This window comes from Anabrus simplex, chromosome 1 (assembly GCF_040414725.1).
Source record: "Anabrus simplex isolate iqAnaSimp1 chromosome 1, ASM4041472v1, whole genome shotgun sequence".
Lineage (NCBI taxonomy): Eukaryota > Metazoa > Arthropoda > Insecta > Orthoptera > Tettigoniidae > Anabrus > Anabrus simplex.
This window is the reverse complement of record NC_090265.1, coordinates 1,772,452,775-1,772,476,662: the sequence shown is the minus strand read 5'-3', so window position 1 is coordinate 1,772,476,662 and position 23,888 is coordinate 1,772,452,775. Positions and strand designations below refer to the sequence as shown.

General features: G+C 41.0%; 1 protein-coding gene across 1 annotated transcript in view; it reads left to right on the top strand.

Moving 5' to 3' along the window:
- AQP (aquaporin) overlaps nt 1-23,888 on the top strand; it is a 99,330-nt gene that overhangs the window by 51,371 nt on the left and 24,071 nt on the right. Inside the window, exon 3 of the mRNA XM_067138616.2 lies at nt 17,917-18,109. Within this exon, the coding sequence (XP_066994717.2) occupies nt 17,917-18,109 (193 nt within the window). The remainder of the gene's footprint in view (nt 1-17,916; nt 18,110-23,888) is intronic.

The following is a 23,888-nucleotide window of genomic DNA, read 5'->3' as shown; positions in this document are numbered from 1 at the left end:
AAAAAAATATTCCCGATGTTTTCGGTTTGATTATTGTTGTGTAATAATTTTCGGGCGCTGAAGAGGAATATGTTATCAATAGAGGCATGATTTTTTCGCATTAATTTATGTTCGATTTCGCGAAAAGGAAACAATATTTTTCGTGTTATTTCGCGAAATACGGTGACCCCATCCCCTATTTCGCTAAATAGGGTGACGCCACCCCTTTAATTTCGCTTTAATCCTATCCTAAATGTATTCACAAAAAGTTTAATTCGTGAGATTTGTGAAATATTTGTGTTCAAGATAAAGAGAAGTAATATGTCTATTGATAATCATTCATGATTCCTTATGCAATCTTGATTTTTTTTTTTTTTTTTTTTTTTTTACAAGTTGCTTTAGGTCGCATCGACACAGATAGGTCTTATGGCGACAATGAGAGAAGAAAATGCTACGAGTGGGAATGAAGTGGCCGTGGCCTTAATTAATGTACAGCCCCAGCATTTTCCTGGTGTGAATATGGGAAACCATGGAAGACCATCTCCAGGGCTGCCGACAGTGGGGTTCGAACTCACTATCTCCCGAATACTGGATACTGGCTGCACTTAAGCGACTGCAGCTATCGAGCTCGGTGTAATCTTGATTAGAACTATAATATAGCCCTAATCAAGATTACATAACAAATTACCCTTTCGACATATATAGCCGTAGCTTTCACCGTATATGGCCACACCATTACGGGATTTTATAGAATATTAATACGAAGAGATACTTCTGCCGAAATGAGAAATCTTATTCTGTCTTCTGTTTCCCTTCACACTTGTGGTACTGGAATACAATTTCAAGACCGTTATTTTCCATGAATATCGCTGCATTTTCGCGCGTATCGCAAAAAAAAAGTCGCTTAAAACTGGCCTTGTCGCTTTAATTCGATGTAATTCGTGAAAACAAAATCACTCATTTCCTAACCAGTATCATATGATTCGTTAAGATATCTCAAAATCTCTTTAAAATATTCTTTGTTGCGTTTATCATTGTGTGTTTGAGTCATCAGTCCATAGACTAGTTTGATGCAGCTCCCCATGCTACACTATCCTGTGCTAACATTTTCATTTCTACGTAACTATTTCATCCTACATCTGCTGTAATCTGCTAGGTCTACCCCTAACGTTCCTACCACCTACACTTCCTTCAAAAACCAACTGAACAAGTCCTGGGTGTCTTAAGATGTGTCCTATCATTCTATCTCTTCTTCTCGTCAAATTTAGCCAAATCGATCTCCTCTCGCCAATTAGATTCAGTATCCCTTCATTCGTGACTCGATCTATCCATCTCACCTTCAGCATTCTTCTGTAACACCACATTTCAAAAGATTCTATCCTCTTTCTTTCTGAGCCAGTTATCGTCCATGTTTCACTTCCATACAATACTACGCTCCACATGAATTTTTTTCAAAAACATTTTCTAATTTCTATATCAATGTTTGAAGTGAGCAAATTTCTTTTCTTAAGAAAGCTGTTTGTTCCTTGCTTGTGCTAGTCTGCATTGTATGTCCTCCTTACTGCTGCCATCGTTAGTTATTTTATTACCCAAGCAACAATATTCATCTACTTCCTTTAAGACTTAATTTCCTAATCTGATATTTCCTGTACCACCTGTCTTCGTTCGACTGCACTCCATTACTTTTGTTTTGGACTTATTTATTTTCATCTTGTACTCCTTACCCAAGACTTCGTCCATACCATTCAGCAGCTTCTCGAGATCTTCTCAGATAAAATAACAATATCATCGGCAAATCTCAAGATTTGGATTTCCTCTCCTTGGATTGTGATTCCCTTTCCGAAGTCCTCTTTGATTTCCTTTATTGCCTGTTCTATGTAAACATTGAAAAAGAGGGGGGACAAACTGCAGCCATGCCACACTCCTTTCTGGATTGCTGCTTCTTTTTCAAAGCCCTCGATTCTTATCACTGCAGACTGATTTATACACAGATTGTAGATAATTCTTCGTTCTCGGTATCTGATCCCAATCACCTTCAGAATCATAAATAGCTTGGTCCAATCAACATTACCGAATGCCTTTTCTAGATCTACGAATGCCATGTACGTGGGCTTGTCCTTCTTGATTCGATCCTCTAAGATCAGACGTAAAGTCAGGATTGCTTCACGTGTTCCTGCATTTCTTCTGAAGCCAAATTGTACTCCCAACTCAGCTTCAACTTGTCTTTCCATTCTTCTGTAAATAATAATCGTTAAAATTTTGCAGACATGGAATACTGAACTAATGGTGCGGTAGTTTTCACACCTGTCAGCACCGGCTTTCTTGGGAATAGGTATAACAGCATTCTGCCGAAAATGGGATCGGACTTCTCCTGTCTCATACATCTTACACACTAAATGGAATAACTTTGCCATGTTGGTTTCCCCTAAGGCAGTCAGTAATTCAGAGGGAATGTCATCAATTCCAGGTGCCTTGTTCCTATTTAAGTCACTCACAACTCTGTCAAACTCTGACCTCAAAATTGGGTCTCCCATTTCATCAGCATCAACAGCCTCTTTGTGTTCCATAACCAATTTATCTACATCTTTACCTTGATACAACTGTTGGGTATGCTCCTGCCATCTTTCTGCTTTGTCTTCTTTCCCTAAAAGTGGCTTTCCATCCAAGCTCTTAATATTCATACACCTAGATTTCCTTTCTCCAAAGGTTTCCTTGATTTTCCTGTATGCAGTATCTACCTTTCCTAGGACCATACAACCTTACATCCTTGCACTTCTCCTTTAGCTATTCTTCCTTAGCTACCTTGCACTTTCTATCCACTTCATTCTTTAATCGCCTGTATTCTTTTCTGCCCTCTTCATTTCTAGCATTCTGGTATTTCGTCGTTCATCAATCAGGTCTAGTATCTCCTGAGTTACCCACTGATTCTTAGTTGATCTTTTCTTAGCATTTCTTCAACAGCCCTACTGACTTCATTTTTCATGGTTATCCACTCTTCCTCTATTGTGTTTCCTTCAGCCTTTTCTTTTAGTCCTTGTGCAACATGTTCCTTGTAACAATCCCTCACAATCTTTTATTTCAACTTGTCTATATCCCATCCTTTTACATTCTTTCCTTTCTTCAATTTCTTCACCTTCAGATGGCATTTCATGACCAACAAATTGTGGTCAGAGTCCACGTCTGCTCCTGGGAAAGTTTTGCAATCCAACACCTGGTTTCTGAATCTCTGCCTAATCATAATGAAGTCTATTTGATACCTTCCAGTATCTCCAGGTCTCGTCCACGTATACAGCCGTCGTTTGTGGTGTTTGAACCAAGTATTGGCTAGGACTAATTTATGATCAATGCAGAATTCAACCAGCCGACTTCCTCTTTCGTTCCTTTGTGCCAATCCGAATTCTCCTACTGTATTACCTTCTCTTCCTTGGCCTACCACTGCATTCCAGTCTCCAATCACAATTAGATTCTCGTCACCTTTTACGTATTGTATTAAATCTTCTATCTCTTCATATATTATTTCGATTTCCTCACCATCCGCTGAGCTAGTAGGCATATACTGTAGATCTGCATTATTGTAGTGGGCATTGGTTTGGTGTCTATCTTGGCGACAATCAGTATTTCACTATGCTGATCGTAGTAGCTTACCCTCTGCCCTATTTTCTTATTTATTATTAAACCAACTCCTACATTTCCCTTGTTTGATTTTGTGTCGATAATTCGGTAGTCGCCTGACCAAAAATCCTGTTCTTCCTGCCAACGTATTTCACTTATACCAACTACATCTAACTTTAGCCTATCCATCTCCCTTTTCAGATTCTCTAACCTACCACAACGATTCAAACTTCTAACATTCCACGCTCCGACTCGCACAATGTCAGTATCCATCTTCCTGATGATCGCCCCCTCTCGTGTAGTCCCCACCCGGAGATCCGAATGGGGACTAGTTTACCTCCGAAATATTTTACCCGGGAGGAAGCCATCATCAGTACATCAATCATACAGAGAGAGCTGCATGTTCTCGGGAGTTAGGTACGGCTGTAGTTTTCCGTTGCTTTCAGCACGGGAGTTTTTAAAAACCAGCACAAATTTACCTCTACACTATACTTCCGGTACATTATATACGTTACTGAGCAAAATAAAGTAGAAAATAATAAGTGTTCACCTTTTACCCCTAGGAGTTAAATTCAGCTGTAGATTTTCATTTCAGATAACACACATAACTGTCGAAATGTCTGGCATTTAAAAGGATATAAGGTCTGCAATAGATATTTTTACTACCACACCGTAGATTTTCAGTGAAAAGGAATGAGTTTAACCATTTTCCTTGATATTTTCTTCTCATAAATTGTTTTTCTTCTCAAGAAGTAGTCTCGGCGATACTCACCTGTCATGCCATTAGCGCAGTTAGTGACAAAGGGGCGCAGAAACGTCTGCAGTATTATTCTACTTAGTTCCTCAGGATGATCACTTTTCCCACACTGTAGAATAGGATTTTTAGCAACATGTGGCGACAGTATTTCGGTTAATGTTTGTACTGCCGGGCTGAGTGGCTCAGACGGTTGAGGCGCTGCCCTTCTGACCCCATCTTGGCAGGTTCAATCCTGGTTCAGTCCGGTGGTATTTGAAGGTGCTCAAATACGTCAGCCTCGTGTCGGTGGATTTACTGGCACGTAAAAGAACTCCTGCAGGACAAAATTCCGGCACCTCGGCGTCTCCAAAAATCGTAAAAGTAGTTAGTGGGACGTAAAGCAAATAACATTATTATTAATGTTTGTGCTATTTTTGTACTGTCCAGCGTTACCGATATCATTTCGTCCGTTACTTGCCCCAGTTTCATCAGCAGTGAAACAAAACCTGGCTTTGGATACTTGAGACTATCTCTGTCTTTGATTTTTATGAATAACTTTAGTGGAGATGGGCTCTGTATACTACTAATTTTATCAAGACACCCTTGACATTGCATGTGGTCTTCGACAACTCTTACCAAATACCCTCCAATATATGCCATTGCAGCTCTCGACATAGAAACGCATGGTGCTCCTTCGGGTTCCTTTTCGATGATTTCCAGTTATGTTTGAACATTTCCTGCTAACTCTGGATTCGTTGCTGCCGGTTCATCCACGTGAATTGTTGAGCTAGTACATTTCCCTGTTGAGTTAGATGTTGACATCCAGTCACTGCAGATGGATTCAGGTGCTACATTTCCCGTGAGAGATGCACTAACGAGTCCAGTTGTTAAAATTTGATTTAGAGCCTATTTAACACTTGCAGCGTGTGTTTGGTCGTTGCTACCTCCAAGTTGTGTGATGCAACTAAATAAGCTTTCTGCTTCATCAGAAGAATATTTTCTGGTTACACAAAATGGAAGCTATTCTCAAGCAGGTACTTGACACACAGGATGGCAGATTTAGCTTTCCAAGTCTACTATCAAACGTTATGTTGGAAGCACTACTGATTTAATTGTTTCAAGCTTAATAGTAAAGAGACTGCACGAAGAAGCAAAATGCACCGAGGAAATAAATACATTATTCTCGATTATTGTAAATGAGATGGCTATTCAACCCCGTGCACTTTACTGTGAAGCAGCTCATGAAGTACAGGGACTTGTGTCACTGGATGGACTGAAAAAAGAGTTAGGCCTAGAAAAAGTGATTGCAACAAAACTTCCGTGTTCGTTGGACTTGCTTCTCATTTTAAAATTCCTGTGGCGTACTTTTTTTACTAAGGACCTAAAGACTGAAGTACTTCATCAACTTGCTATTGAAGTTATTGATAAAGTGGAAAAGGCTTCTTTTCGAGTTGTACGTATAGTGGCAGATAATCACTCCACAAATGTGAAACTTCTCCGGCGTCACCGTCTAAGAGGCTCGCCTCCCCCTTCAAGGGAGGAATGAAGACATTTTAGTGGTGGTCAGACGAATTGAGAAACTTACGATCGGAACGAATGAAAATGTATTGGGCAGATCAGATGAACCAAACAGTACAAACCTTCAAAGGGAAAGTAAACGCGGAACGACTCAAGTTGTCCAATGTGGCCAATAAAGTTAATAATAATAATAATGCTATTTGCTTTACGTCCTACTACCTCTTTTACGGTCTTCGGAGACGCCGAGGTGCCGGAATTTAGTCCCGCAGGAGTTCTTTTACGTGCCAGTAAATCTACCGACACGAGGCTGTCGTATTTGAGCACCTTCAAATGCCACCGGACTGAGCCAGAATCGAACCTGCCAAGTTGGGGTTAGAAGGCCAGCGCCTTAACCGTCTGAGCCACTCAGTCCGGCAATAATAACATTAATACAGCATATGCTTAAATATAAAGGAATACTAGTCTTTGTCCCTTATCTTGTTATCCTATGATTGCATTCATGAACTGTTGAAAGAGAGTAAAGTTTTACAGTCAGGCATACTCATGTGGCCGTTGAAACTATTGTCGCGACATCTGCCATGAACTTTCACACTTGCACTGTATGCGTTCTGGTGGTATTTCAGCTTGCCGTAACTGCTTAACTGCACAGGTGCTGATGCTAAATTGAGATCTCCAGATGTTGCTTGCGTTCACGTGTGGTCTGTACATCGCAGCTGGAGAGCCCACATTGCTAACCCAAGCACTTGGCAAAATACAGAAATTGTCAACGTTTTCCTCTCATGTTATGCCTTCGAAACTATTGCCGTGCTCACCTGTGCTGATCCCACCGTAATTCTAAGGCCAGTCTTGTCAGTTGCTAGATTCTGTAGCCGTGCTAGAGGGGTCGTACCATCTCCTGCAGGGAGAGAGGAGCAATCTACCTGCAATTCGGAAGACATCGTGTTGGAGTATGGTCAGGCGTACTTGTGAACACTCGGGTTATGTTTTCCGTTTGGGCAGTAGCCTATCACGCTGTCCCCACAGCATGCGGCGTATTTATTACCAGCTGTTAACGTTTCCGCGCGGTCAGATATGCCAGCAAGTAATAGTAAATCATTTTGTAAGTCAGCGTTTCCCAATATTTTCACGCTTGTGTGCCCCTTTAAAAATGATTTCTCGGTTCATTGTACCCTTCGTTTTTAAAATAGTAACTGTAACTTTCGTTCAGTGCCTATATTATCGTGTGCATGTTGTGTCCTCAACCGGAAGGCTGGTTGGATCCTCAATGGATCGACTATCAGCTGTCATAGGTAGCCTAGGCGTGCTAGAGGAGTGCGGTAGTTTCCCGTTGATTTCCTGTTACATATCAGTCTGTCAAACCCTCTGAAATCCAGACACCAACTAACACTATGAACAACACTTTCACACTATGAACACAGGGATTGGCTGCATAAGAAATGGATTTAGTAGCATATCTCAGTCACTAAAACCAAGCATGAGACTAAGACAGAAAAGAACATGCAGTACGAAATGAGGTTATTCCGCAAACGTTTAAGTGAAGAATTCATCATAACTGAAGAAATAAAAGTCAAATGTTACAAAGTAACAAACGTATTTTAAACTATGCACTGTATTGTGGTTCACAATAAACTGACGTAGGCTACATAAATTTCAAACATGTTTTGCAAATAAATAACTTTCGACAGAACTAGTTAAGGTAAGGGTTATTCTGCCCGAAGGCAGAGGTGTTCCTGAGCCGGAGTTTACGTGCGGTAGGGTGGCCAGTTCCTTTCCGCTCCTCCATTCCCTTACCCCCCCCCCCCACCACCAACAGCGCGTGGCAACCCATCCAACTCCTGACCACGCACAATGTTGCTTAACTTCGGAGATCTCACGGGATCCGGTGTTTCAACACGGCTACGGCCGTTGGCTTTCGACAAAACTAACCAGCAGAAATTGTATACACATTGTTGTTTTGTCGTTTCTTGCCCTTTTCAACCATAGGCCTATATTGCATTAATATATAGCTATCTTACTTTCCAGTTATCTTTCACGGTTGCAAGAGCTTTCATCGCCTGTTCGAAGATGGCTTTGCTTTACACTCAAAACTGAAATCGCTATATCTAGAAGGAATATGTTGTTTGAATTGAATTTGGACTTACAGTACTCAATGGTTCATACCAGCATAGCTTCATACGAATAAATACCTACATTAAACATGCCTTTTCATAGGCCAGTCCTCCTTCTTCCGCTTTTCCCACAACCTGGAAGGGTCGCAGGTGTGATATGTCTCTCACAAGTGGACTTGACCCAGTTTACAGCTAGACGCTATTCCTGAAGCCTGAAGGAGGGATATATTAAACTAATACGTGTTTCTGTGCTGTTGGTATTGTAGTGTGTGTATTGAACCATATCGTTCACAAACCCAAACAACTAGCCAGTATTAAAATAAAAATTTTCTAACTTGAAAATTCTACCGAAATATATATATTCTTTCTTTGCATCTATTGTAACTTTTACAAACGTAAATCAAAGTAGGAATGCCATTCCTCAAGTATTATTCACCAGCGGTTACCCGCGGCTTCTCTCCCGCGGATTTCGTAATTTGATAAAAGTAATCGTTCCTCTGTACTGCACTAAGATATTATCTGAAAATCGTTAAAGTATATAAACTGAGTTCCATTTACCCTTTTCATCCCCTTAAGTGGATTTTCCGAAAAAATAAAACACGTGTTTGTTAATTTTTAAAGTGTATTCCAAATACCAACTTTTACGTCTGTAACATATTCAGTTTTTGAAATATAAGTATCCTCATAAAGAGAATTCAACTTCTTCACTTCTTTTTTCTTTCCACTCCCACCGCCCCCCCCCCCCTTAAGTGGATTTTCCGAAAACAAAAATACATGTTTCTTTATTTTTAAAGGAGATTTAAAATACCAATTTTCACGTCTGGTACATCTTAAGTTTTTTAGTTTTACTCACTTTAAAAACTTACCCACTTTCCAATTCTTTTCACCCCCTTAAGTGAATTTTGCGAAAACGAAAAATACGTATTCCTTTATTTTTAAAGGAGATTCCAAATACCAATTTTCACTTCTGTAACATCTTCAGTTTTTGAGATATAAGTATCTCCATTAAAGGATTAAACCCCCATTTCAGTCTTCAGTTTTTTAGAAATAAATATCGTCATAAAAAGGATTCAACCCAAATCACTTATTTTTTCCCCGTTCAGAGGATTTTTCGAAAACAAAAACATACGTATTTCTTTACTTTTAAAGGAGATTACAAATACCAATATTTACGTTTTTAAACTCTTTAAGTTTCTGAGTTATAGATATAAGGATTTTAAAAATTATTTCCCCCATTTCACCCCCTTAGCGACGGAATATCCAAAAATCCTCCCTAGTGGAAACTTACACTGTAATATAACTGTATCCCTAAAATTTCATTTCTTTATGTCCAGTAGTTTTGGCTTGGCGATGATGAATCAGTCAGTACATGTTATTTTATATATATATATATATATATAGATTAATGGACGAATCTCGAGGCTGGTTGGATCTCCAGCAGATAAGCGCCACTGAAGAGGCTCACAGAGAAATGTGGAGTGAGGTAGTTTCTCAGTAACGAAGAAGGTGCTGTTATGTATCAGTCCGCCAAGCCTATTGAAATGCCCTATGAGCAGCGCATTCATAGCATTCTTCATGGGGCTGGTAGTACTGTATTGGGAATGGCGTTAGTAACATTGCTCATACCTCACTCACTTTCATATTGTCGAAACCTAAAACTGGCTTCACCATAAATAGATCTGGGATTTAATAAATCGAGCGAGTTGGCCGTGCGGTTAGAGTCGCGCAGCTGTGAGCTTGCATTCGGGAGATAGTGGGTTCGAATCCCAGTCGACAGCCCTGAAGATGGTTTTCCGTGGTTTCCCATTTTGACACCGGGCAAATGCCGGGACTATACTTAAATTATGGCCATCGCCGCTTCCTTCCACGCCTAGTCATTTCCTATCCCATCGTCGTGACAAGACGTATCTGTATCGGTGCAACATGAAGCACACTGTAATGGGATTTAAAAACAGTCAGAAGTATTGCACAGGGCTTGTATGGCTTTTTAAGTCAACCATATTTCATCCATTTTTTTCATTGGTGGAGGATCCAACTCGAGAACATTTGTTGGAACTCCGCTACGTTGTCCATTCGATTATTATTATTATTATTATTATTATTATTATTATTATTATTATTATTATTATTGAAGCCTCCGTGGCTCAGGCGGCAGCGCGCCAGCCTCTCACCGCTGGATACCGTGGTTCAAATCCCGGTCACTCCATGTGAGATTTGTGCTGGACAAAGCGGAGGCGGGACAGGCTTTCTCCGGGTACTCCGGTTTTTTCCTGTCATCTTTCATTCCAGCAACACTCTCCATTAACATTTCATTTCACCTGTCAGTCATTTATCATTGCCCCAGAGGAGTGCAACAGGCTTCAGCAGCCGGCACAATTCTGCCGCTAGATGGGGCTTCATTCATTCCATTCTTCTTCTTCTTCTTCTTCTTCTTGAAAGGTGTGGTTGGACTCATGTGTTATCGTCCAGTCAATTCATTCCATTCCTGACCCGGTCAAATGACTTGAAACAGGCTGTGGATTTTCATTTATTATTATTATTATTATTATTATTATTATTATTATTATTATTATTATTGTTGTTGTTGTTGTTGTTGTTGTTGTTTCATGCAATTGTATGAAAATCGCGGGTTTTTTTCTACTCGCTTGGGTTCCGCCAACAATTACCAAAAGACTTTTCTTTCCGACATCGACCTCTTTGGCTGGTTTACTGCCTCTAGACCAATAGCAAGACCGCTTGTTACTACTAAAGAGTGTGCTGTGCACTAGTTAAAATGGCGCGATGTTCGATTCGATCATATACCGGCAGTTCATAAACTTGTAATTAGTAGAGATCTTCAGTTACAATCTCGTCCATTACTTTGCAGTAAACCAATGAAGTTAATGTAAACAAAATTGCTGATGGTTTTGGCTATACTTGGCACATTTTTATCGCCTCAGTTTTGGAATGTTATTTCTTCACCAACAATGATGAGCATGTCTATTAACGCAATGCAGATCTCGTTACGATAGAAGTCAAGAATGTGCGAGAGTTTCTGTGTTATTGAAATGACGGCATTGGCTATCTCTACTCCTATCAAGGGTTCTGCATATTGCAATAGCACTGCTATTCATTTTGTAGGCCCTATTGCCTTGGTCCGGTGAGAGGAAGATACGAGCTTTCTCCTGGAATTCATTTCGGCCCGTTGGAAAATTATGACATCCTCTGCTATAGTGAGGTAAGTTTTTCCAACTCTCATATTGCTAATTTCGTGTCGTTCACATGTTCTGGTAATAATAATCATACAGCCTCAGCATTTTGATTTAACGCCATTGAACATTTTCTGGTGGTCAGCCAATATTCGCTGAGCTTCTCTAATTAATGTCTTCCTCGAAGTTTATTGTTCACTTATCTGGTAGAACTTAGCGAATGTATAAATGCTCTTCACGATACTTCCTAAATTACGAACGGTGGCGCATTTTTAAAACAAAAAGTATGGGTCTGAACTGCGGTAAAAAACTTATAGGCCTACCATTTATTACTTCGAAAGCGCAATAAATCTAACTGATAAAATAAATGACATTGTATTATAAAGTCTCAATGTGTTTATAATACTCCCGGTCTAGAAAGCCAAGAATAACGGCCGAGAGGATTCGTCGTGCTGACCACACAACACCTCGTAATCTGCAGGCCTTCGGGCTGAGCAGCGGTCGCTTGGTAGGCCAAGAGCCTTCAAGGGCTGTAGTGCCATGGGGTTTGGTTTGGTTTGTTTATAATACTTAGTACCATGTATTCTTTGCAGGTTTTTCTTTTGTATAAAATTGTATATACTTGTCCATTATGTAAATTCCATACGTTTAATAATAATAATAATTTTTTATAGTTCTGGTATAGAAAGCCAAGTTTTCCCTGTGGGTGGGGGCGGTAGAATAACACCCACGATATCCCCTGTCTGTCGTAAGAGGCAACTAAAAGGTGCCCCAGAGGCTCTGAACTTGGGAGCGTAGGTTGGTGACCATGGGGTCCTTAGCTGAGTCCTGGCATTGCTTCCACTTACTTGTGCCAGGCTCCTCACTTTCAACTATCCTATGCGACTTCCTTTGGTCAACTCTTGTTTTTTTCCGACCCCGACGGTATTAGAGCACTCAAGGTCTAGGGGGCCTTTCATTTTCACGCCCTTCGTGACCCTTGCCTTTCTTTGGCTGATACCTTCGTTTTTCGAAGTGTCGGATGTCTTCCATTTTTCTCTCTCTGATAAGTGTTATATAAAGGATGGCTGCATACTTGTACTTCCTCTTAAAACAATAATCATTACCACTAGAAAGCCAAGGTTAACGGCTGAGAGGAATAGTTGTGCTGACCTACAGTCCTTCGGGTTGAACAACGGTCGCTTGGCAGTCCAAGGCCTTTCGGGGCTGTTGTGCCATTGGGTTTGGTTTGGTTTGGGGAATGGGTTTATTGCCTAGTAGGCAATAGAGCCATATAATGAAGGAGTTTGAGCTCATTCCATCAGGTTATACCACTACTCAACTCACGAGGCTGCTGCTAAAACGAACCGAGACTCGTAAACGAACGAGTCTGGACAGACTCGAACCAGACTCATTGCTGCTCAGTCGAAATGGGCGATACTTAAACTTTAAACAGTGTGAGTCAACCGAAACTGGACAACAGGCTCGGTCGTGTCGTCCCAGAACTCACGAGTCTTAAAACTCACGACTATCAAAATTCACGAATTCCAAGAAGAGGATTAGTAAGAGTAGGTTTCTTTAGTTGGACCAGTCTCAAAACTTACGAGCCGGGCCATTTCTTCTTTGACTGGAAAAATGCCCACCCTATCCACATGACGAACGTAGATATCTGAAAATGTAATCGAAACTGTGAAAACGTCCATTGTTAGCGCCAGCTGGAAGTGCGTGCCGTCTTGTAATTATTGGCACCTCTCTCACAAGAGGTGGGCCTGGTGTGTAGCCTCACACAAGGTATACGCGACAGGGAGCTGAGAAACCCACGGACATCAGATACACACTGGTAAGCTGTTTCACTCACTTGAGATAATAACTTTACAGGCACATGCGGGTTACATTATTGTGTGATAAAACCATACTCTTTCGCCGGTCTTGTTTCCTCTCTGCTTAGAAAGCCTATAACCGTTGTAAAATAAATTTAGTTTACCGTTTTGCGAAGTATTGAATTCCATGTTGTGCAGAGCTCGATGACACCAAGCAGAATAACTTAGTAAAGATCAGAGCTATACTTGGAGAATTTGGTCTCTGGTAGGGTGATAATTCATGTTAACAATACATATCCCATTCGAAAAGTGGGAGGACAACCATGGGTTGAAGGGTGGCATGAGTTACCGCGCACCTCATTCCTCCTGCGGTCATCGCAGGCATCTGCTGTCCGGAGTAGTGAATTATGAGACTCATTAGAATATTATTTAGTTATAATGTTTGTAGTCGTGAGTTTTTATACTATTTGATACTAATTTAAGCCCTGAGTTTTGAGACGTAACCGGCTCGGTATACTTCTACTACTACAAAAAAGTTTTCATTCCACCCCTGAAGGGGGAGGCGGGCCTCTTAGACGGTGACGCCGTGTCTGAGGCCGGGAGATTTGTTACGGTGAAGGAGATGCTCGGAGAAGGGGAGGGGGTTGGCGGCCGTGGCCTATACTAGGAACTGCCCCGGCATTCGCCTTACTGCAGGAGAATGGAAAACCACGGAAAACCATTCTCAGGACAGCCGACGGTTGGGGCCAGCCACGAGGTCCAGCCCTGTCCCGTCTCCCGGATGCAGAGGTGTATAGCCACGGTAGAGCAGTGGCCACCCCTCTTCTGCTCGGTTGACCGGTCAGAGTGCAGAGCTGTTGGACCACGGACCAGCCGTGGCCACTTATGGGCCGAGACCCACTCTGCATCTACCGACCCTCGGTATACCAAACCGCTCAGTTGTCTTGTCACTATGCGTGATCAAACTGCGAGTCGTTGCCTTATTGATGCTTCACGCGTGTGCGTTACGAGTGTTACAGTGCCTGTACAAGAACGAAGTTCGGAGAACTAATGAATGTAGCAGCAGTGTACCAATGAGTGAGTCACTTGAACTTCCGAATTTACGAACGGCTCGAATTGTCCAGACTCATATCTGCTCATTGTGATCAGGCAACACGTACTGTCTGCTAGAGTGCCTTTTGAGTTTGATTTCCAAACACTCATTGGACAGAGTGCTCTAGTAGGAAACTCTGAACGAGTCCAGATTGAGTGGGACCCATTTCTGGTAAATAGGGATTCCATTATAACGGGTGTTACAGTTGAACGGTTAAAAAGACAAATTTGGAGAATAAAATAACAATTGATTAAATCTCATCAAGTGCAAGAGATAGTTCTTTTGTGTGTATTATAGGCTATTGTTTTCTGAAATAAAACTTTTCCCAGTATTTTAAATATTAAAAAAACATACTGTAACAGGTGTTACACGAATGCAACCCACTTGTTGAGGCAGATGGTGAAAGTCAATAAACTCTGTGAGATAACAACAGAAACTTGCAAATTTTATTGCAGACCAAAGAAATTCTACCGGGTGAGTTGGCCGTGCGATTAGGGGCGCGCAGCTGTGAGCTTGCTTCCGGGAGATAGTGGGTTCGAACACCACTGTCAGCAGCCCTGAAGATGGTTTTACGTGGTTTCCCATTTTCACACCTTAATTAAGGCCACGGCCGCTTCCTTCCCACTTCTACGCCTTTCCTATCCCGTCGTCGCCATAAGACCTATCTGTGTCGGTGCGACGTAAAGCAAATAATAATAATAATAAGAAGAAAGAAATTCTAGGAACACTGAACATATAATTTAAAAAGGACAATCACCGGTTTTTTTCACTATTTTGAATGTTAACGTGTGTTACAGGAATTGTAACGAGTGGTACACAGTTGACAGAAAACATTATAACTGAGCAAAATTGGCAAAATGTTTATCAGATTAAAGGAGATAATAGTACAAAAGGACAAATTGAAGAACGATTGTTTGTTTAAATGAGTAAATTAAGGATCAGAGCTCATGAACATATTTAACGACTTCTTTAAAATGAATCTGAAACTCCTTGTATTTTAATAGTTAGGCTCTATTAATTATTAAATGCACATTAGAATCATATTAATAATCAGAGAGAAACTGGAGACAAAATCTAGCACTAATATTTTTACAAATTCTCCTTTTTTTTTTTTTCATTTTGAAACCTCAAAAACTGCATCGTCCGCCTCTGTGGTGTAGTGGTTAGCGTGATTAGCTGCCACCTCCGGAGGCCCGGGTTCGATTCCCGGCTCTGCCACGAAATTTGAAAAGTGGTACGAGGGCTGGGACGGGGTCCGCTCAGCCTTGGGAGGTCAACTGAGTAGAGGTGGGTTCGATTCCCACCTCAGCCATCCCGGAAATGGTTTTCCGTGGTTTCCCACTTCTCCTCCAGGCGAATGCCGGGATGGTACCTAACTTAAGACCACGGCCGCTTCCTTCCCTCTTCCTTGCCTATCCCTTCCAGTCATCCCATCCCTCCACAAGGCCCCTGTTCAGCATAGCAGGTGAGACCGCCTGGCGAGGTACTGGTCATTCTCCCCAGTTGTATCCCCGACCAAGTGTCTGAAACTCCAGGACACTGCCCTTGAGGCGGTAGAGGTGGGATCCCTCGCTGAGTCCGAGGGAAAAGCCGAACCTGGAGGGTAAACAGATGATGATGATGATGATGATGAAAAACTGCATCTAAACTTCAATAATAATGATTTTAAAGATATATTCATCACCAGATATCGCCATTTTTAAAATGTATTGTTCATATAGTTAAACACAGCACTATTTTTTGATAGTTTACAAAAACATGCCAAGGTTGCACTTTTCATGGAATCCATGTTTACTAGAATTCGAGGAAGGGTAATAACATTAATATAAGCCCACTGAACATTTTCGCACACGTCAGTCTAACATTAACGTGACAAATTAAAAGAATGCAAGTCAGACCTTTTCGCAATTGAAACTCTAATTCTGTTTAAAAAAATTCTGAACCTCGTTGTTCGTGACCAAATGAACTCATTTCGTGGAACAATAAATCTCAGAATCACACGAAGTACTAAAGCCAAGATAGTTAAACTTTGTAAATGCCTTAAAGTGGAATGTCTATTTGTGACAAATTAGGAGAAAGGACTAAAGAGTAATAAATAATATTCCTATTTGCAGCTAAATAACATTAGACCGGTTATATTTTCATAACCTATACTGTAATGTAAGTTGTATTTTATTGTGTTTTTTTTTTTTTTTTGCTAGGGGCTTTACGTCGCACCGACACAGATAGGTCTTATGGCGACGATGGGATAGGAAAGGCTTAGGAGTTGGAAGGAAGCGGCCGTGGCCTTAATTAAGGTACAGCCCCAGCATTTGCCTGGTGTGAAAATGGGAAACCACGGAAAACCATTTTCAGGGCTGCCGATAGTGGGATTCGAACCTACTATCTCCCGGATGCAAGCTCACAGCCGCGCGCCTCTACGCGCACGGCCAACTCGCCCGGTTTATTGTATTGTAACATTTTATGGCCAACATAGGACTACTCCAGTCAACTATACGAAGACAATTTAGCTTTCCTATGCTTACACCAGATGCCGATGTCCTTTCTTCAGCTGAAAATACTTTATCTTTTGCCCTTTTATTAATTTTGGTTTGTAGTCTCACATGTAATGTAAAAAACATACTTCACACTTCGGTTTTAAATACGTAAGTTATATTTATGAAAAAGCATCAGTTGGTCCTAATCAAATTCATCCGTGTGAAATTAAGACATTAAACGAAAGTAGGCTTACACACAGGAAATATCAATACATTACCATGCAATATCTACGTAATTATGAGCCTGGAGCTCCCTGATAAGCACTTAAAACACCATCTTGCATTATCAAACCAAGCGGAAATACATACACAAAATTAACGAACGTAGTATCCGTTATTTAGGGAACAATGGACCATAAGTAAAAATCCTGTAACTGCGATAGACTATAGAATATCCTAAAGAATTCGAGATAAAGGCTTAAATCTAGAGTTCGAATTATTATACACAGTCATGTCTTCATTACGGACTGTTAAACTACTATAGATCTTATTAGATGCCGGAAAGCCATAATTCTGCCCTGAAAAGGGTAATCCGAATAAACAGATATCGATTTAAACACTCTTAAATTGTGATTCATGTGCTAGGATTCGATTCGGCATAAGGGACGCGCTTTCTACAAAGTTTCCCATATGTTTATCTCCAACAAAAATGTAAACTTGTTAGCGTCATCAAGTAACGTAAAATTTCGATAGTATGCAGTAACCTCCTGCACACCGAGGGAATTGACTTTGTAGTTCGAATCACGTAACTGTGAGCTTGTATTTGGAAGTTACTGGGTTCGAACCCCACTGTCGGCAGCCCTGAACATGGTTTTCCGTGGTTTTCCATGTTCACACCAGACACCAGCTGCACCTGGGTGTGGGTAGACCACTCATCTGGTATGACCCTGTACCTTGACGCTAGATTGTTATTATTTATTGGATATTTCGAGAGTGTGCGCAAATTATAACCTAGTGAGACACTTACGTATTCAAAGAATGATTTTTTTCTATCGGCTTTACGTCGCACCGACACAGATAGGTCTTATGGCGACGATGGGACGGGAAAGGGCTAGGACTGGGAAGGAAGCGGCCGTGGCCTTAATTAAGGTACGATCCCAGCATTTGCCTGGTGTGAAAATGGGGAAACCACGGAAAACCATCTTCAGGGCTGCCGACAGTGGGGTTCGAACCCACTATCTCACGAATACTGGATACTGGCCGCACTTAAGCGACTGCAGCTGTCTAGCTCGGTCAAAAGAAATAAAGCTCATCCACGTCGTTGTTTGACTGATATATAAATAGATCAAATAAATCTTCCCAGAACTCGTGACTTTATTTAAACAGATCCTATGCATATGTTGCAGTTGCCGATAACTATGGCGTATGGACGTACGCCGCCTTCCTGTGGGCCTTGACGGTATGGTGGGGACTGAACTGGGGGTCTGCCACCGCCTGCCCCTACATGCATGTGGAAGAAGTAGTTGAAGGAAACAGCGACCTCGTCACAGCGGCTCTGAAGACTGCAGCTGAGCTGGTGGGAGGAGTACTCGTCTTCAGGTCAGTCTCTAAGCTTTCATTGGTATTAATCTTGTACTACAGGTAGGCTCTGTCCTTGATCTTTCTTATCCGACCTTGGTATATGCCCCGGATTTTTCGGGATGGTACCAGATTAGTCTGTCTCAGACCTGATAAAAGTCAAAATAAATGACTGTTTTTGCTTCATTCAACGGTACGTCGAAAATTACCATGCATTGATGCAGATGTCTGTTGCATACAGTTACTGTATGTATAGTAGAAGCAATGAAAGATTCGGAAGCATTCCACGAACGAGTCCATTATCGAGCTATCATAATATAAAATCTTAAGACTGTTTGACTTACTATTTTTGCGAAGTGTTATTTCAATTTGAATTCCATAATTCCTGGAATGTGCACAAATGTGCTAACACAAATATTTTAAGAAAAGAAGTATTCAACAATGACTTTTTTCATTGATTTTATTATCTTGCAGCACAACACCTGCATCAACATTGATGAGTTAGATCTGCCTGAGATGAACATATTTGGTGAATAATCTTGATTTTTTTTTGTCTTCACTTTATTTTTGTGTTCTGCTTTCTCTTTTGTGTATTGTACACATCTCTCTCCATTTAAACATTGTGTTTCTTTTTTAAATGTTTATTCTGTTTTGCAAGTGCTTTCAATGTTCTTTCTTCCACAATATGTGCATTGTTTAACATATACCATAAGCTAAATCAAAAATAATTCATTGAATAAGAACTCGATGGTGTATCGTTCACAAAGTTTTCGGTGCCGGTACAGATCACACATGCACAAATCCATCCATGGTCGGAAATGTATTCCACGGGAGCCATGATCCTATAAAGGATGTTTGCCTAGTTGTATTTCATCTTAAAACAATAATCACCACCACCAACCATTATCGAGAGAACCAGAACATCAGTGAATTTGAAATACAATTTAGCCTTCTGGTTTTCAATTTTTGGAGACTTAAAATTATCCGTAGGATGCGAGATATCAATCGGTTTCATTTACACGAGTTTCATATTTTTCTATGCACCAGATGAATACAGCAAGCCTACCTATTGCTTGCTCAACTCTGGTTTTGTTTCGACTCCGACGACATCAGCTGTGCAAGACCTAGAGCCTTTTTATTATAACAACCTTCCACGGCTCTTCTCTCCTTCAAACGTGACCTACACCTTTCAACATAGAATTAAAAACGTTTTCCGCAGTAATGAAAATGAATGCTGAAAGGAAACTTAGTATGACAAACACATTATTCCTTAATAATATGCCTACATATTTAGTCCGGCTCCATGGCGTGCTAGCCTTTGGTCACAGGGGTCCCGGGTTCGATTCCCGGCCGGGTCGGGGATTTTAATCGCCTCTGATTACTTCTTCTGGACCGGGAATTAGGTGTTTGTGTTTGTCCCAACACTTACCTCTTCGTATTCAGACAACACACTACATTACCAACCACCACAGAAACACGCAATAATGATTACATCCCTACATATAGGATTGGCGTCAGGAAGGGCATCCGACCCTAAAACAGGGCCAAATGAACATGTGCGACACAGTTGGCACCTGCGTCCCCACAGGTGTTGGAAAAGCGGTAGAAAAAGAAGAAGAAATATGCCTACATATTTAGAAATCATATAAACCTATGCCATTATATATAATTAATTATTCAAAATGGCTGTGTATGATGGCCACTATTCTGGCGTTTCGCTGGTAATTTCCAAACACATGAATATGTTTCTATGATTATTTACTATGATTAGTAATGTAGCTACAATATGTACTAGAATCAGTGAAGTCCATCAAGTATAAATGTTTTTCGCTTTTTTTTTTCTTTTTTTGCTATTCGCTTTACGTCGCACCGACGATGGGATAGGAAGGGCCTAGGAAGTGGAAGGAGTTGGCCGTGGCCTTAATTAAGGTACAGCCCCGGCATTTGCCTGGTGTGATAATGGGAAACCACGGAAAACCATCTTCAGGGCTGCCGACAGTGGGACTCGAACCCACTATCTCCCGATTACTGGATACTGGTCGCCCGTAAGCGACTGCAGCTATCGAGCTCGGTTAATATGTTTTTCATGAAGTTATTTTCAAGTACCTAGTCAATTTTCCATTAATTTTCATTTGATTCGTTTCATTTAACCAATGAAGATAGCTCAATACTTAATTATATCTTCTTCTTCCTCTCCTGTATAATATATACATGCATGCAAAATTTCATGTTAATATCTTAAAAACTTTCAGAGTTATCAGGGAAACGGCTCTGAAAAACGAAAGTTATGGGGAACGAGCAATAAACTTACCATAAAGGGCTTGCTTGGGTGTCAGGGCTTCACGTTTTTGTTATATCTCCGAAAATATTGAAGACATTAACAAAAATCTTGCATTGTAATATAGAGAAAAGTGCAATTTTAAATGGAAAAAAATTGAAAAATCGCACGTTTGTTCGGTCAAAGGTGTTGGTCTCCCCTTCAGCCAATACCTGCATTCCTTGTGGCTACTGTATATTCTGATATTCGAAGGAATGACAGTATTCGCAGGAGTTAAATAGAATGACCGCTTGCTTAGTTTCTGTTAGGGAATAACGAGTCGCTAGTGCGTGCTGGTGGTATCTTAATATGATCATTTTTCGTTGCTGTTGTTCAATACCAGGTTTAGTGAGCAAGACGCCTATATGAGCTCAAGTTGGCGGGTTCGATTGTGACTCAGTCCGTAAAACCGTCAAGAGTAGTTACAGTAGTGGGGACGTAAAATGAATGTCATTGTTGTCTGCGTAGAAGGAAATTCTTTCCTGTTCGTCGTAAGCCTTCACGCATCTGTTATTCTCGGACTAATAGTTGTAGCAGGTTTGTATCCGTTCAATCAATCAATTATCGGTAAGGCGTCAAGTCTATACGGTCTGAAACCGTAGTTAGCCGATTCGAGTCCCTTTGGTAGGAAAAAAATGTCACCATTAGAATGTAGGCCGGGAGGGTAGAAGAGGTGGTGGTATATAATTTACAGTATAATCACTAGAAGCTTCCACACCTTTCTGCAGTGTTCATATGGAGTGATGGCATATGACGCTGTTGATGGTGATTTGTCCGTCAAATGGAGACGTTAAGCCCTGAGCAGACCCTTCGGGTTTATTCGACAGGAGAAGGCTATGTGCCGACACCGCTTTTCACCCTCTCCCTACCTCATTATCAAACCACATCCAGATTCTCAGATCGCCCATGGCCGTCAAATATAAAGAGCTGCACCAGGTGAACCGAACATGTCCTCAGACACTCCCGGTATTAATAGTCATAGGATAGATAAAGAAAATCAATCAGTTAGTCATTTAGGGCTATCAATTGTTTATCTAGTCGTTTCTTGAATGATTTCAAAAAACTTGGAAATTTATCGAACATTATTATGATTACTTGATTGATTGATTGGTTGATTGATTGATTGATTGATTGATTGATTGATTGATTGATTGATTGATTGATTGATTGATTGATTGATTGATTGATTGATTGATTGATTGATTGATTGATTGATTCGTTATGCCAAACTAAGGAGCGAACTTGAACTTATTAGCACTTGTTTGGGTTTTCCTCTTCCCTTCCCATTGCCTCCTCATCCTCTCGCTGTGTTCCTTTTTACTTTGTTCAGTCCATGTCGTATTTACTCGGGTGGGCTTTACAGAAAATTTGTGTTTGTGAATTAAGATTCTGAATTTTATTCTATCTTGAATGGTTTCTTTATTAATGCCAATTTCATTACGGTGTTCTCTGATTTCTTTTAGTCAATTATTGTGATTTTTCTTTGATAAAGCTACTGTATGTTTAAAATGTTCTTTGTGAACCTGTCATTATCCATTCTATATAAGTGACCATAAAATTGTAATCGCCGTTTCCTGATTGTATTTGTGATTTTTATGTAACTTGATGGGTTTCATGTGATTTCTTTTTCATCCAAATTCAATTTTCGCACTTTGGTCCTAAGATTTTCCTAAGGATTTTTCTTTGTTATTTCTCGATTATTATTTTTATTATTATTATTATTATTATTATTATTATTATTATTATTATTATTATTATTATTATTATTATTATTATTATTAATAGTTTGCATTGCTGTAATAATTGTGTAATGATGTGTAGAAGGTGGCACGGATTTTGTCCTCTGTGCGTTCTTCAAGGCACAAAGACAGATAAAGCATATCTTATTTTTACGACTGAATGAATCATTGTGTGAAGCGCTTATTGTTCCTAGCCACTGTGTTCAGTAGCGGAACACATTAATGCGCCAACATCTGCCGCTTCTATAATGGGAAATATTACTTTTCTTTTACTGAACCGAGCAAATGGCTGGGCGGCTTTGGGTCACGTAACTATCAGCTTGCATTCGGTTCGAACCCCATTGTCAGCAGCCCTGAAGATGGCTTTCTGCGGTTTTCCATTTTCACACCAGGCAATTGCTGGGGCTACCTGTATCGGTGTAAAATAAAGCATGTTTGTTGAACCCTTGTCCCGTTCCTCTGCGGGGTCGGTATGAGGTGAGATGAATCAGTCGTGGCGGGTTTTTATGACCAGATGCCCTTCCTGACGTCAACCTCATCAGAGATGAAATGAATGACGTGATATATGATAGTAGAAAGGGAGAGAGTGAAACCCGGTGCCGGCACATAGACTACTCCTGTCGAAAAGCACCAAGGGGTCTGCTCAAGGCTTAACGATTCACCATCAACAGCTTCATATGCCGTCACTCCACATGAGCACCGCAGAAAAGTTTGAAATGTAGGCTAATCCAGGTTTTCGGCACGCAATCTAGTGATTAGAAATTGTATACCACCACCTCTCCTACCTTGCCGGCCAACATTCTGATGGAGAAATTCTTTTTCGACCAACGGGACTCGAACCGGCTAACCGCGGTGTCAGATCGTTTAGACTTGGCCACAAGGCGAACTAGTAAGACAAAGCATATTGTAAACAAATTACTGATCAATCACACACCCAAAATCATATTTGAAATGAAGCTGTAAACAGCGAATGATTAACGTCATTCCAGAAATATGTTCCAATGTTCTACTGCTTGTAGTGGGTGGGGGCGGTAGAATAACACCCACGGTATCCCCTGCCTGACGTAAGAGGCGACCTAGAGGCCCCAGGGGCTCTGAACCTTGGAGCTGGGTTGGCGACCACGGGGCCCCCTGCTGAGTCCTGGCATTGCGTCCACTTGTGCCAGGCTCCTCATTTTCATCTATCCTATTCGACCTTGTTCAACTCTTGTTCTTTTCCGACCCCGACGCTATTAGGTTTGCGAGGGCTAGGGAGTCTTTCATCCTCACGCCCTTCAAAGCCCTTGTCTCCCTTTGGCCGATATCTTCATTTTTCGAAGTGTTGGCACCCTTCATTCTTTCTTTCTGATTAGTGTTATATAGAGAATAGTTGCCTAGTTGTACTTCCTCTTAAAACAATATCACCACCACCATCCACCTGCTTCTCTGCATGCTTACGTTCATAGATGTAGAGAGTGCTTCTCCCTAAATTGATGATGTACTGATGTATTGAATACACTAGCTAAAACAACTTTTTTTCGGTTATATTCACCAGTTCTCCTCATACTCAGCTCCCCACTCGGTTTGTCTTATCTATACTATTTCACCGCACCACAGTCCGGCTCCATGGCTAAATGGTTAGCGTGCTGGCCTTTGGTCACAGCGGTCCCGGGTTCGATTCCCGGCATGGTCGGGAATTCTAATCATCATTGGTTAATTTCGCTGGCCCGGGGGCTGGGTGTATGTGTTGTCTTCATCATCATTG